Source organism: Dendrobates tinctorius, unplaced genomic scaffold (genome assembly GCF_039654945.1).
Source record: "Dendrobates tinctorius isolate UK_male_01 unplaced genomic scaffold, ASM3965494v1 ptg000127l, whole genome shotgun sequence".
In the NCBI taxonomy this organism is placed as follows: domain Eukaryota; kingdom Metazoa; phylum Chordata; class Amphibia; order Anura; family Dendrobatidae; genus Dendrobates; species Dendrobates tinctorius.
Window position 1 is genome coordinate 11035738 of NW_027361795.1, and position 15321 is coordinate 11051058.

The 15321-nt window shown below is 42.9% G+C and overlaps 1 protein-coding gene across 4 annotated transcripts in view; it reads right to left on the reverse strand.

The window, feature by feature from the left end:
- Positions 1 to 15321, reverse strand: part of LOC141047417 (uncharacterized) — a 143343-nt gene that overhangs the window by 24664 nt on the left and 103358 nt on the right. For all 4 annotated transcript variants that reach the window (XM_073542498.1, XM_073542500.1, XM_073542499.1 and 1 more), the window contains 2 exons: positions 10277 to 10329; positions 9972 to 10193 (listed from right to left, as the gene is read on the reverse strand). In XM_073542498.1, the coding sequence (XP_073398599.1) occupies positions 9972 to 10193; positions 10277 to 10329 (275 nt within the window). The remainder of the gene's footprint in view (positions 1 to 9971; positions 10194 to 10276; positions 10330 to 15321) is intronic.

Here is a 15321-nt window from a genome sequence, read left to right on the forward strand (position 1 = left end):
CTGGACATGTCCCTGATCGCCACTATACGACTTGGTTCCATAGCGCCAACCCGGACTCACGATCCCGAGGTGTGTCTATATCACTCCATAAATCCCTCCCACACACCATATTAGACACACTAATTGATACTGAGAGCAGGTACGTGATGTTGAAGATCCAGATTTTTTCAACAACATATACTATAGCGGGCTGTATGCCCCCAGCCGGGACTAAATTCAAGCTACTAGGTCTTTTTTGAAGACAGTGGCGGATTTCGCTGAAGGGGTTGTTATACTTGGGGGAGACTTTAACCTCACTCTTAATCCGACAATGGATTCCACGGCGGCAAAATCCTCTCTCTCTCTTCGTCAGTTGTCCTCTTTGAAAAGAGACCTTCACGATCTGCGCCTCACCGATGTTTGGAGGCTTCTTAACCCCAACATGAAGGATTATACGTTCTTCTCCACGCTACATAACTCATATGGCAGAATAGATATCTTTCTCCTTAGTCACTGTGCGTTGGCTTGGGACCCGAAACTGTCCATTGGAAGCTTCCTGTGGTCGGATCACGCTCCAATCTTTTTGGACATCAGTCCTCCGGACTCGGTGATGCGCCAGTGGACGTGGAGATTGAATGATAATCTTTTAAACGACTGCTACATGTGTGGCAGTCGTTAGGGCAACCATAGCAGCATTTTTACAAGATCACGCACACGATACTACTGCTATGCCTATTAAATGGGAAACCCTTAAATGCGTTCTTAGAGGGGTACTAATTAAACATGGTTCTCGCCTGAAACAAATGAATAAGGAAATTGTGGACCTCACGGAAAAAATAGTATCCCTGGAGGCGAAACATAAGAATGATATGGGGGCAGGGACGCAGACTGACTTGATCAAATGCAGAGATGACCTGAAATCCCTGCTAAAAGAGAAATCTCGTCATCGTAGAACTCGCTTTAAAAATATTCTATACGGCCAAGCTAATAAATGTGGACGCCTACTAGCTAGATTTCTACACCCACGGTGTCAGACCACATACATCCCATCCCTCCAACGGCAACGGGGTCAGACGTCGAATCCAAAGGAAATTCTTGACATATTGCGACGTTATTATCATACATTGTACAATATTAACCGAGTTAGCCCCCCCTCAATCGCCCCTGGACCTTCAACCGCAAATAGAATCTTACATACAGGACACCGCCCTCCCGACACTGACTGCAGACTTAACGACACTATTGGACACTGATCTTATAACCGAAGAGGTTGACGAGGTCATTCAGAACACCCCAGCTGGTAAAAGCCCGGGACCGGACGGTTTCTCCCCTAATTTTTACAAGATGTTTCGAGAGCAACTTAATCCCATTATGACGTTGGTCTTTAACTCCATCGCGAGCGACTCCCCGTTCGCCCCACAATCCTTAGAGGCATTCATTACAGTAATACCGAAGCCAGGGAAGGATCCCACGGTAGTGACCAATTATCGCCCAATATCTCTTATTAACATTGATGTAAAACTTTACGCGAAAATTCTAGCTAATCAATTAGCTCCCCTTCTACCTTTAGTTGTACATTCGGACCAGGTGAGGTTTGTGCAGGGGAGAGAAACAAGAGATGGGATAGACAAGACCCTCATTTTGACTGCACATGCTAAATTAAAACACAAGCCGATGTCTTTGCTGTCGATTGATGCGGAGAAGGCCTTTGACCGTGTACACTGGGGTTTCATGTTTTCGGCCCTACGACAGACAGGCCAAGGGAACCGTTTCCTACATAGGATGGCGGCTCTATATTCTGGCCCTTCGGCGAGGGTTAGGGTCAATGGTGCAGTGTCAGACTCTATAACCATCGGGAACGGCACACGACAGGGCTGCCCTCTGTCGCCCCTACTATACACGGTAGTTATGGAACATTTAGCGGTGGCAATTAGAGGGAATCCCAGTGTGCATGGTCTATGGGTGGACCGCACTCATTATAAGGTCTCTCTATATGCAGATGATCTCCTACTGTACGTATCTCGGCCGCACATTACCCTCCCATCGTTGATGGTGGAGTTTCAAAAATATGGAGCAGTCAGCAATTTTAAAATTAATTTTCAGAATACCGAAGCCCTTAACATATCCCTGGGACAAGCAGAACTTGTGAGGATCATGGGGAATTTCCCCTTCCGTTGGAAATATGGAGCTATTCAATATTTGGGTGTTCAAATTCCTACCGATATGACTGACCTTTACAAATTAAACTATTTGCCCCTCCTAGAATCGACTCTGAAACGTTTGAGAGAATACGGACGAAAGAATATCTCGTGGTTTGGCAGGATGAATTCGTTTAAGATGGATGTTCTTCCCAGGTTTTTATACCTGTTCCAGGCGGTCCCGATCGTACCACTGAAGGCATTCTTCCAGACCGTTAGATCTGCATTGACCCGCTTTATTTGGCAGACTTCTAAGCCCCGTTTAAAGTACACCATTCTGACAACACCGAAGTCCAGAGGCGGTGCGGGCCTCCCTGACTTGGAACTCTACCATAGGGCCTCCTTACTTGCACGTCTATTCGATTGGCAATTCGGCCACCGTTCTAAGCAATGGGTTCATCTAGAACAGACATCCTTTAATATCCCTCTGCGACACCTCCCATGGATTCGAAGCTATGACTTTAATGCAAATGACTCTGAGGGATCCACAGGCTTTCTGGCGCGAGAGGCCCTACGGCTTTGGAACCGCATGAAAATTAAAAAGACATTGATTAGCGCCCTGAACCCGTTGGCACCAATTTTTGGTAACCCAGATTTTCCTCCTGGTTGTTTTAGAGACCAATTTTTAGGTTGGCATATCAGTACTGACTTACGCCTGAGTCAGGTTTTGGTGGGAGGAGATATTTCATCTTTGGAGACCCTACGGGAACTGTTTCCCACTAAGACGCTCTCCTGGATGGAATACAATCAGCTGAGGTCGTTTATCCGGAGACAAACGGGTGACCGCACTTCTCGCCCCCCCACGACACGATTGGAAAATTTACTACAGCAGCAAGACCCTCCCTCTCATCTGATTTCTCTCTTATACAAGGAATTCCACGGCGGGGATTCGGAAGCGGTCCCGAGTTACATGCGGGCATAGGAAGAAGAGATGGGATGTAAATTTTCTGCTGAGGACCTTGACAAAGCTTACCTTTTCACACACAAAATGTCCCCGGCTGGGGGCGCACAGGAGAAAAATTTTAAGATACTGACCAGATGGTATCTGTCCCCCGTCAGACTAAAGTCTATTTTTCCGTCGGTAGATGACACCTGTTTGCGGTGTGGAACCGAGAGAGGCACACTATTTCATATATGGTGGCAGTGCCCCGCTATACGACCCTTCTGGAAGAGGGTGTTCTTGGCTTATCATAGAATTTCTGGAGAATATGTTCCCTCCTCCCCGCAAATTGCCATCCTCTCGATCCTCCCGGGTCCCATATCCAATCAGAAGCAGTGCCTCCTCCAATTTTCTATTACCGCGGCACGCATGGTAATCCCACGGCATTGGCGCACAGCAATACCGCCAACTATGGCGGAATGGGTGTCGGAATTCACAGACATCTTCCGTATGGAAGAACTGAAGGCTGAATTGGAAGGGGACAACACCCGCGTGATCCGCGTGTGGCAACCTTGGATCTTGTTCAAGGAAACTACCGGACTATCTCAGCTGGTCGAGGAGGCTTCTTAGAGGTCGGCTCGGAGGACTGGTGTCCGTTTCCCTCCCCCCCTTTTTTTCTTTTTACTATTACCCCCTAAGTGTCCCACCCTAATTTCCTTCGTGTTCTTTGCCCTTCCTTTTCTGTCTCTTTTTATCCTTCTTCTGAAATTCACCTTTGCTGTTACATGTAAGGATGTCGTTGTGTATGTCTGTAACTATTGTCAGCTTACGCTGGTCCATCTATATTACCAATATGCCAGATGATATCTGGGGAGGAATGACAACTCTCAAGCCTGTTCCAATGCATATAAGTAAGAAATGTACCGTATTTTCCGCTTTGTAAGACGCACTTTTTTTCCCCAAAATTTGGGGGGAAAACAGGGGTGCGTCTTACAAAGCGGACATGCCTTACCTAGGCTGTGATCGGGGCGTCCGGCGGTTGCTGGCCGCTGCTGCGGGTGTGTCCGGTGCCGCGTTGTGTGCCCGTCGATGCCCGGGGCTCTGCCAACATTGTGCGACAGGCCAGAGCCCCGGCATTTCCTCAGTTCCCTGTGTGCCGGTAAAAAGATGGCCGCCGGCGCGTGCGCAGATGGGATCTCGGGACCCAGTTCTCGAGAGATGAGATTTGAAATCTCATCTCTCGAGAGGTGGGTCCCGAGATCCCATCTGCGCACGCGCCGGCGGCCATTTTCCCTGGGTTCCCTGTGTGCGCGCGGTGGTGCCTGCAAAAAAATGGCCGCCGCGCGTGCGCAGATGGGATCTCGGGACCCAGCTCTCGAGAGATGAGATTTCAGATCTCATCTCTCGAGAACTGGTCCCGAGATCCCATCTGCGCATGCGCCGGCGGCCATTTTTTTTTTTACCGGCACTTCAGCGCACATATACAGGGAACCAAGGAAATGCTGGGGCTCTGGTCTGTCAAACAATGTCGGCAGAGCCCCGGGCATCGATGGGCACACAACGCCGCACCGGAGCACCCGCAGCACCGGCCTCCAACCGCCGGACAAGTGGAGAAACCTGACACCAGCACAAGACTCTGCAGCAGCAACAGCACACATCGGAGCCCCCCCTCATCCCTGAATGCGGCCTGCAGCATCACTCCATGCCTGCCTCCTCCAGCAGCGAGCCTGGGACCCCTCTACACCGCAGCCACCAACCCCGGTAAGCAATAAGATGCAAGGATTATAAGAGGCACCACCATTTTATTAAAAAATATTTTTTTCTTATTTTTCTCCTCAAAACTTGTGGTGCGTCTTATAATCCGGAGCGTCTTATAAAGCGAAAAATACGGTATAATGCATGTTTATTTAGATAGGTCTATCAACCTATAATGTCTTCTCTTGGTCTGATTCTGGTAGATGGTAGTGCACATGAATATAAACCAACATTCAACCCATTGAAACGACGCGAGCACTTGTCACAGAAGATGGGTCGGTTTTATACGAGACTGTTTATTCTGCATCCTTGTACAGCTGGGTGTATAATGTTTGCTGCCTTGTATGTTACCTTTGTCTATTCTTTTTCAATAAAAATAGATTCTACAATAACTCTAGAACGCTTCAATGGATCCTGGTGATTCTGACAATGTTTTCTCGTGACATATTGAACTTCATGATAGTGGCAAAATTTCTTTGACATGACTTGCGGTTTTTTAAAAAAAAAAATAAATTGGAAATTTGGCGATAATTTTGAAAATTTCACAATTTTCAAACTTTTAATTTTTATGCCCTTAAATCAGAGTCACATCGCACAAAATAGTTAATAAATAACATTTCCCACATATCTACTTTACAGCCATACAATTTTGGAAACAAAATTTATTTATTAGGGAGTTATAAGGGTTAAAAGTTGACCAGCGATTTCTCATTTTCACAACAAAATTTACAAAATCATTTTTTTTTTTTTTTAGGGACCACCTCACATTTTAAACATTTTGAGTTGGGGGGGGGGGTCAATATGACAGAAAATACCCAAAAGTGACACCATTCTAAAAACTGCACACCTCATGGTACTCAAAACCACATTCAAGGAGTTTATTAACCCTTCAGGTGCTTCACATGTATGAATGGAATGTGGAAGGAAAAAAAAAAAATTAACTTTTTTTCAAATATTTTACTTCAGAACCAATTTTTTTTATTTTCACAAGTTTAAAAAAAGAAAATGAACCACAAAATTGTGGGGCTAAACCACTGTTTGGGCACACGGCAGAGCTCAGAAAGGAAGGAGCGACGTTTGACTTTGAGATTGGATGCCATGTCGCATTTGGAGAGCCCCTGATGTACCTAAACAGTGGAAACCCCCCACAAGTGACCCCATTTGGAAACTAAACCACTCAAGGAACTTATCTAGATGTGAGGTGGCCACTTTGTACCCCCAAGTGTTTCCCTAAAGTTTATAATGTAGAACAGTGAAGATAAAAAAAATCTTTTTTTCCCCCACAAAAATGATGCCCTTATTATTTTTTTATTTTCACAAGGGTAACAGGAGAAATTGGACTCCAAAAGTTGTTATCCAATTTGGTCTGAGCACGCTGGTACCACATATGTGGGAGAAAACTACTGTTTGGGCACATGGTGGGGCTCGGAAGGGAAGTAGTGACGTTCTCGAATGCAGACTTTGATGGAATGGTCTGCGGGTGTTATGTTGCGTTTGCAGAGCCCCTGATGTGCCTAAACATTAGAAATCACCCACCAGTGACCCCATTTGGGAAACCAGACCCCCAAGGAACTTATCTAGATGTGTTGTGAGCACATTGAACCCCCAAGTGTTACAGTAAAGTTTATAATGCAGAGTCGTGAAAATAAAAATAAAAAATTTTCCACAAAAATGATCTTTTAGCGCCCAATTTTTTATTTTCACAAGGGTAACAGGAGAAATTGGACCGCAAAAGTTGTTGTCCAATTTGTCCTGAGTATGCTGGTACCCCATATGTGGGGGGAACCACTGTTTGGGCGCATGGCAGAGCTCGGAAGGGAAGGAGCTCGGTTTTGGAATGCAGACTTTGATGGAATGGTGTGCGGGCGTCATGTTGTGTTTGCAGAGCTCCTAATATGAGTAAGCAGTGGAATCCCAACCATAACCCTAACCACAACCCTAACCCCAACCCTAACACTAGTCCCAACTCTAACCCTAATTTTAGCCTCAATCCTAACCTAAGCTTTAGCCCCAACCCTATCATTAACTTTAGCCTAACCTTAGCCCTAGCTTTAGCTTAACCCTAACTTTAGCCTAACAATAACCCTAACTTTAGCCTAACAATAACCCTAACCAACAGTAACCCTAACAGTAACCATAACTTTAGCCTAACCCTAACAGCAACCCTAACCGTAACCCTAACTAAAGTAATAACACCAACAGTAACCCTAACTATAGCACTAAACCTGCCACCTGAGGAAGACGGATCTATTCTGTTGAAACGCGTTGAGGACTCAAATTCCAATTGTTTCTTTAACCCTTTCCCATCCTTTGACGCCACGTAGGCGTCATTAAAGTCAGTGCCAATCCGACCTGTGACGCCTGTGTGGCGTCATGAATTGATAGGCCCCTTGTGGGTCGGGTGACCGTGGTCACTGAAAGGTCACCCGACTAGCAGGCAAAGGACCCTTTCTACTTCACCCCAGGGGGGGTGGCTTCACCCCCCTGTGACTACGATCGCTCTGATTGGCTGTTGAAAGTGAAACAGCCAATCAGAGCGATAGTAATATTTCATCAATGAAATTTGATGAAATATTATAATCCAGCCATGGCCGATGCTGCAATAGCATCTGCCATGGCTGGTAACAGAGATCTGACCCGCCCCACTAACTGACAGGGGCGATCGGCCCCCGCCAGAGTGACAGTGGCGATCTGCCGCCGCTGTCATCATCTGTTCCGCCTTCCCTCCTCTCCCCCCGGTACCCTCAAGTCCTGCTGTTGCTCCCGATGTATTTGCACAAAAACTTTGGGGGTCTAATTTCTCCTGTTACCCTTGGGAAAATAAAAAATTGGGGGCTAAAAAATTATTTTTGTGGAAAAAAAATGATTTTCTTATTTTCACTGCTCTGCGTTATAAATTTCTGTGAAGCACTTGGGGGATTCAAAGTGCTCACAACACATCTAGATAAGTTCCTTGGGAGGCCTAGTTTCCAAAATGGGGTCACTTGTGGGGGGTTTCTACTGTTTAGGCACATCAGGGGCTCTGCAAACGAAATGACGTCCGCAGACCATTCCATCAAGTCGGCATTTCAAAACGTCACTACTTCCCTTCCGAGACCTGACATGTGCCCAAACAATGGTACCCCCCAGATATGGGGTACCAGCGTACTCAGGACAAACTGGACAACAACTTTTGGGGTCCAATTTCTCCTGTTACTCTTGTGAAAATAAAAAATTGCAGGCTAAAAAAAAAATGACTTTTTATTTTCACTGCTCTGCGTTATAAACTTCTGTGAAGCACTTTGGGGTTCAAAGTGCTCACCACACATCTAGATAAGTTCCTTAAGGGGTCTAGTTTCCAAAATGGTGTCATTGTGGAGTGTTTTTCACTGTTTAGGCACACAGGGACTCTCCAAACGCGACATGGTGTCCGCTAACGATTGGAGCCAATTTTCCATTCAAAAAGTCAAATGGCGCTCCTTCCCTTTTGGGCCCTACCGTGCGCCCAAACAGTGGTTTATGACCACATATGAGGTATCGGTGTACTCAGGAGAAATTGCCCAACAAATTTTAGGATCCATTTTATCCTGTTGCCCATGTGAAAATGAAAAAATTGATGCCAAGAGAAAATTTTTGTTGGAAAAATTAAAATGTCCATTTTTTCCTTCCACGTTGCTTTAGTTCCTGTGAAGCACCTGATGGGTTAATAATCTTCTTGAATGTAATTTTGAGTAGCTTGAGGGGTGCAGTTTTTTTAGTATGGTGTCACTTTTTGGTATTTTCTGCCACATAGACCCCCTCAAAGTGACTTCAAATGTGAGGTGGTCCCTAAAAAAATGGTTTTGTAAATTTTGTTGTAAAAATGTGAAATCGCTGGTCAACTTTTAACCCTTATAACTTCCTAACAACAAAAAAAATTTGCTTCCAAAATTGTGCTGATGTAAAGTAGACATGTGGGAAATGTTATTTAACTATTGTGTGTCACATAACTCTCTGGTTTAATAGAATAAAAATTCAAAATTTGAAAATTGCAAAAAATTCAAAATTTGAAAATTGCAAAATTTTCAAAATTTTCGCCAAATCTCCGTTTTTTTCATAAATAAATGCAAAAATTATCGACCTAAATTTACCACTAAAATGAAGCCCAATGTGTCACGAAAAAACAATCTCAGAATTGCTAGGATCTGTTGCAGCGTTCCTGAGTTACTACCTCATAAAGGGATACTGGTCAGAATTGCAAAAAAATGGCCAGGTCATTAAGGTCAAAATAGGCTGGGTCACGAAGGGGTTAATAAATGAAGAATTTTTTGCATCAATATAATCCTGTCCTTTGCTCCCTGCAGACCGGGTCTTTCAGCATCTTTCCTATAAATGTGTGGATGAAGGACCACCACATCAAATCCCTGTCATGGTTAGCCCAATATCCAGTCCTGAACCCCATTGAAAACCTCTGGAATGTAATCAAGAGGAAGATGGATAGTCACAAGCCATCAAATAAAGAAGAACTGCTTACATTTTTGTACCAGGAGTGGCATAAGGTCACCCAAAAGCAATGTGAAAGACTGGTGGAAAGCATGCCAAGATGCATGAAAGCTTTGATTAAAAATCCTGGTTACTCCACAAAATATTGATTTCTGAACTCTTCCTGAGTTATAACATTAGTATTGTTGTTTCTAAATGATTATGAACTTGTTTTCTTAGCATTATTTGAGGTCTGCAAGCACTGCATTTTTTTTTGTTCTTTTGACCATTTCTTATTTTCTGAAAATAAATAGAAAATTTAGTGCTTGGAAATTCGAAGATATGTTGTCTGTAGTTTATAGAATAAAAGAGCAATTTACATTTTACACAAAAATATATGTATACAGAGAAAAATCAGACAAACTGAAAATGTTGCAATGGTCTCTTAATTTTTGCCAAAGCTGTATATTTAAACCCATTTATTAAATCGAAGATGTATTGTATATTTTCACGGCTTATTTTTCCCATGCTCCAGAAGTTTACAGCTGGCTCACAGGGATTTCACCACTGCTTGCATCGTGATCTAATCCTACAGAAATGCCATGAAAAGACAGCGTTGTTGATTATATCCAGTCCATGGCCGCCGTACAAAACATATTGTGCTCATTGAGGGTTTAAGAGCTTTTAGGACTGCTGGCTTTAAGATGAAAACTACATACCTTGCATTCAGTGAGCTCTGTCTTTATGTTAGAAGCAGTTAGTGTTTCATGTATCTGATTAGAAGGTGAGCTTAGGATTTCTATACTATCTGCTTCAACGTCGTCATCTTTTTTAACACTCTCTAGCTTTGTAGTGTCCTTTGATGGCTTCTCACAATTTTGTGAAGGCTTGTCATTTTGTTCCGGACTTTCTCCTTTATTGGTTTTGTCCTCACTTGTATCCTGTAATACATATAATAATCCTAATATAATAATGAAGCTTTCTGCAGTGTAATGCAAGAAGAGCAAGTTAGCAAATGTCTTACCTCAGTTACCCCTGGCGTTAACGTTACGATAATGCGACCGGGATTATGATTTACTATAAGAAAAACAGAACATTTTTCCAAGCTTTTTAGTCAGTTTTAATTAAACAGTTATAAATACATCTTAACTCCTTAACTACAGAGCCAATTTGGTACTTAATGACCAGGACAATTTTTGCAATTCTGACCACTGTCCCCTTATAAGGTTATAACTCTGGAATGCTTCAATGGATCCTATTGATTCTGAGATTGTTTTTTTGTGACATATTGCACTTCAAGTTAGTGGTAAAATTTCTTTGATATAACTTGCGTTTATTTATGGAAAAAACAGAAATTTGGCTAGAAAGATGTATATCTTTGTACCGTGTTAGCCAGTAGATAGAAAAATATTCAGAATTGAGAGACCTCAGTGGTTGATACCTTTTAATGGCTAACTGAAAAGATGGTAAAAAATTGCAAGCTTTCGAGACTACTCAGGTCTCTTCATCAGGCTAGACTAATACAAAATCTGAAGAGTCACATATTTATGCACAATACAGCACAGAAAAATGCAATAGATGAGACAAGTGACGGGAATCAGAATTATCATTATGGGAGAGGGATAGACATAAATATTGGACATAAATATTGGAACAGTTCATAGATAAGGAGTCCGGATGTTTTATTGTCCTCTGATTGGGGTCTCCTAATGTGTTGTGATGCCCGCACGAGGTCTTAGGAGCAAATTCCTTAATTGATGTAAAAAGACATAAATCCATGCAACACATTCATTCCAGCATTGAGAGTGTCAAAGGTCGTCATAAATTTATACTCACAGACTCTTCTCTCTCTCTGAGATGTAAAGTTAGCTTTCAATAAAGGTAATTTCATATCCCTGATGTTGTGGTCCATCATACAAAAATGTTTTGCCACAGGTAGATCCATTCTTTTTTCTCTTATTGTGTGACGATAAGCATTCATCCTTGTTCTAAGCTTTTGCCCTGTCTCCCCCACATACAGACCCCCAGATGGACATTTAGTACAAATAATTAAGTACACCACATTAGATGTAATGCAGCTGAAAGTACCTGAGATCTTGTAGTCCTGATGTGAGTTGGGGATCTTTACCTTGTCCGTGGTCATTATAGATGGACAGGTTTTACATTTTTTCTGGTTGCAAGGAAAGGTTCCTCCAGCTGTAGGAGAGGACAGGGAGCTTCTGACAATGATGCTTCTTAGATTTGGGGGCTGCCTAAAGCACACTAGTGGGGGGTCTGGAAAAATGGATTGTAAATCGGGCATCTTTTTGTAGTAAAGGTTGTAATTTCCGTGCAGCTCCCCTTAGCACTTCCAGATTTGGGTTGTAGGTGACTACTAGAGGCACCCGGTTATTTTCTTCTTTAGCTTTGTAATGTAGCAGGTGATTCCTTGACATTCTGGTGGCCCTTGTAATTTGGTTTTCAATTGTTCTTGGATGGTAGCCCTGATTCAAAAAGGTCTTTTTGAGGCGACCAAGGTGTTTGTCCGTGGGGTTGGAACATATACGATTGTATCTGATGGCTTGGCTATAGATAATAGAGTTCTTTATGTGTTTTGGATGGAAACTGTCCCATTTAAGGTATGTTGGATGATCGATTGGCTTTTGATACAGGGATGTCTCTATTTCATTGTTTTTTAGCTTAATGATGGTGTCCAAAAAGTTAATCTCAGTGCTGGAGTAGTTGAGTGTTAAATTGATGGTGGGCTGAAATTGATTAAACTGTTCGTGGAACATCTTTAGCTGTTGCTCAGACTCCGTCCAGATGATTAAAATATCATCAATGAAGCGGTAGTAGGCCAGGGGCCTGATGGGGCATGAGGACAAAAGGTCGCTTTCAAGCTTGGCCATGAAAAGATTTGGCAAAAATTTAGCAAATGTTGCAATTTTCAAACTTAATTTTTGTGCCCTTAAATCAGAGTCGTATTACACAAAATGGTTAATAAATAACATTTCCCACATGTCAACTTTACACGGTTACACGAGCACAATTTTGTAAACTTTTTTTTGTTAGGACATTATAAGGGTTAAAAGTCGACCAGCGATTTCTCATTTTTCCAACCGAATTTACAATACCATTTTTTTTTAGGGACCACCTCACATTTGAAATGACTTTGGGGGGTCAATATGATAAAAAAATACCCAAAAGTGACACCATTCTAAAAACTTTTCCCCCCTTCAAGGTGCTCAAAACCACATTCAAGAGGTTTATTAACTCTTCAGATGCTTCACGAGAACTAAAGCAATGTGGAAGGAAAAAAATGAACATTTTACTTTTTCCACGAAAAGTTTACTTTAGAACCAAATTTTTTTTATTTTCACAAGGGTATCAGGAGAAAATGGACCACAAAATTTGTTGTGCAATTTTTCCTGAGTACGCCAATACCCCGTATGTGGGGGAAAGTCATTGTTTGGCAGCATGGCAGGGCTAAGAATGGAGGGAGCACCGTTTGACATTTTGAACACAAAATTGGCTGGAATCAATGGGGGCATCATGTCATGTTTGGAGACCCCCTGATGTACCTAGAATTGGGTGGGGATCCACCGTTTAACTCCAACGACAACACACCCCTAACCCCAACACACCGCTAACCCTAATCCGAACTCCAACACAAGCTTAACCCCAACACACCCCTAACCTTAACCCTAAGCATAATCCTAACCACACACCTAACCCCAACCACACCCCTAACTCTAATCCAACCCACCCCTAACCCCAACACACTCCTAACCTTAATCCCAACCGTAAACCCAAAACAAACCCCTAACCTTAACCTCAGCCCACTCTAACTCTATTATGATAGATTCTGTGTTCGCATGTGTATTGGTCTCTACAGAATGCTGCTGCGTTCCTCCTTTTTGCAAGAAATTTATTCATTGCAGTTGGCAACTGTCAATGCAATATGGAGGTGCAGGTCAGGTTTTTTTGTTCTATGCAGTTATCCATTGAAGGTTACCACCTCCTCCTTTCTGACTCTGCACCCCACCCATCAGCCCAAGGGTGTCTATAATCAACTCTGGTTCCTAACAGCTTACTTTAATTTGCAAGTTTGTAACCCAGGAGAGGCACGTTTGCCCATTCACACTGTAGACTTTTGTAGCACAAGAGAGGCATTTATTAGAGGCTAGAACCCATCAGAGATGTGTCACTTTATCATGGTTGATGGGCTCACATGAATTGGCCAATTTATGCGCCAAGAACCTTCACTTTTGTAAGTAATTTTTAATTTTTTTTTTTACAGTTTACTCAGCAATTATGATAGATTCTGTGTTCACATGTGTATTGGTCTCTACAGAGTACTGCTGCGTTCCTCCTTTTTTGCAAGAAATGTATTCATTGCAGTTGGCACCTATTAATACTATATGGTGGTGCAGGTCAGGTTTTTTGTTCAACCCTAACCCTAACTCTAGCCCAACATTTTTTTATTTTATCATTTTACCTAACTAAGGGGGTGATAAACGGGGGTTTGATTTACTATTTTTTATTTTGATCACTGTGATAGACCCTATCACAGTGATCAAAATGAACCAACAGGAAAAATTTACTATTGTTGCCGGGTGCAAGCTGGCAGATCTCGGCAGGCGCATTGTGCATGCGCCCACCATTTTCTCCCGGAAGACGCTGGCGGCCGGGGGAAAGCCTGGGGATGCAGGAGGGTCCAGGAACACCGGAGGTACCGGGGGGAAATCAGGGGACCCTATTTCTCTCTCCTCTGATGTGCGATCACATCAGAGGAAAGAGAAATTAAATGGGAAATTGTACTTTTTTTTGCAGTTGCCGTTATTCAGATAATAATGGTGATCGCAACACTGAGGTCGGTAAAAAGCAAGGAAGCTAGCTTTGTCAGGGATACACTTCCGAAACGCGCATCGGGGTATGCGCTACGTTGGGACCAGCGAATTTAACGGTATAGACCCCTCTTTTTTCACAGGTGGACTTTGGTGTCCTTATTGCACTTTATGTGTTGCACTATATTTGAGGGCTAGCGTCCTTCCTTTTTCCTTGTATCATTCCTCCTTCTTTTGCACTTTAGTTACTAATCATGTGCACTTTATGATTCATATTTTTGCAAATTGCACTTTTTTACTACACAATTGTGCGTATTCACAGACATATTTCTGAATTTTTTGTCCTTTGTGTTTAATTGAGGGGCCCCCTTTTATCATAATAAATATCAATTAAAATATTTCTTTGTGTATTTTTAATATAAAATATTTTTTTCTGTCTATGTCCGTCACTTTTTTAAAAAAAACATATACCGTATATACTCTAGTATAAGCCGAGCTTTTCAGCCCCCTTTTTGGGCTGAAAAAGACCCCCTCGGCTTATAATCGAGTCACAGTCCCTGCAATTGAAAAAAAAAAAAAAAAATTACATACTCACCTCTCGTCGCTGGGGGCCAGGTGCCGGTGTCCTGAGCAGGTATTTTCCTGATGAGGAAGTCTGAGAAAATTGAAACGCGTTGAATAAAGCCACATACTATATGATATATGTCCGGACCCTCAGTTATTAAGCAGCGCAGAGTGAATCCATGTTTACCCAATCTTTTTTTCCTTTGGTTGGTCATCCGTGAACCTGCGAATCTGCTGCGAATAATGTTATAAGCCATATTTTGGCTCCATTTCGTGAGTACAATCTAATGTGTTAAACTGTTTGAATCCCGGATAAGACCCTATTTACGCCTCTATATGATATACATGTCAGAGGAGAGAGAAATGATGCCCTACCCCCAAGAGATCCTCCGTTACCTCCGCCATAGTCGGGCGCACCTAATAGCGGGTAGTGTGCCCACTGAGATCTGCTAGCTGGTACCTACCAATAGGGACTTTTTCCTATTGGTTGCTTTTATCACTGTGATAGGGTCTGACATCTGACGTAATATTTCGTCCATGTGACCTGGGCCAATTTGATCATGGACGGAAAATTACGTCGTTGCGATCAGTCACGCAAACGGGGGATGCGCGAGGGATCACCGCCGGGTGTCAACTGGTACAGACAGCTGACATACAGCACTATGTGCCAGGAGCTGTC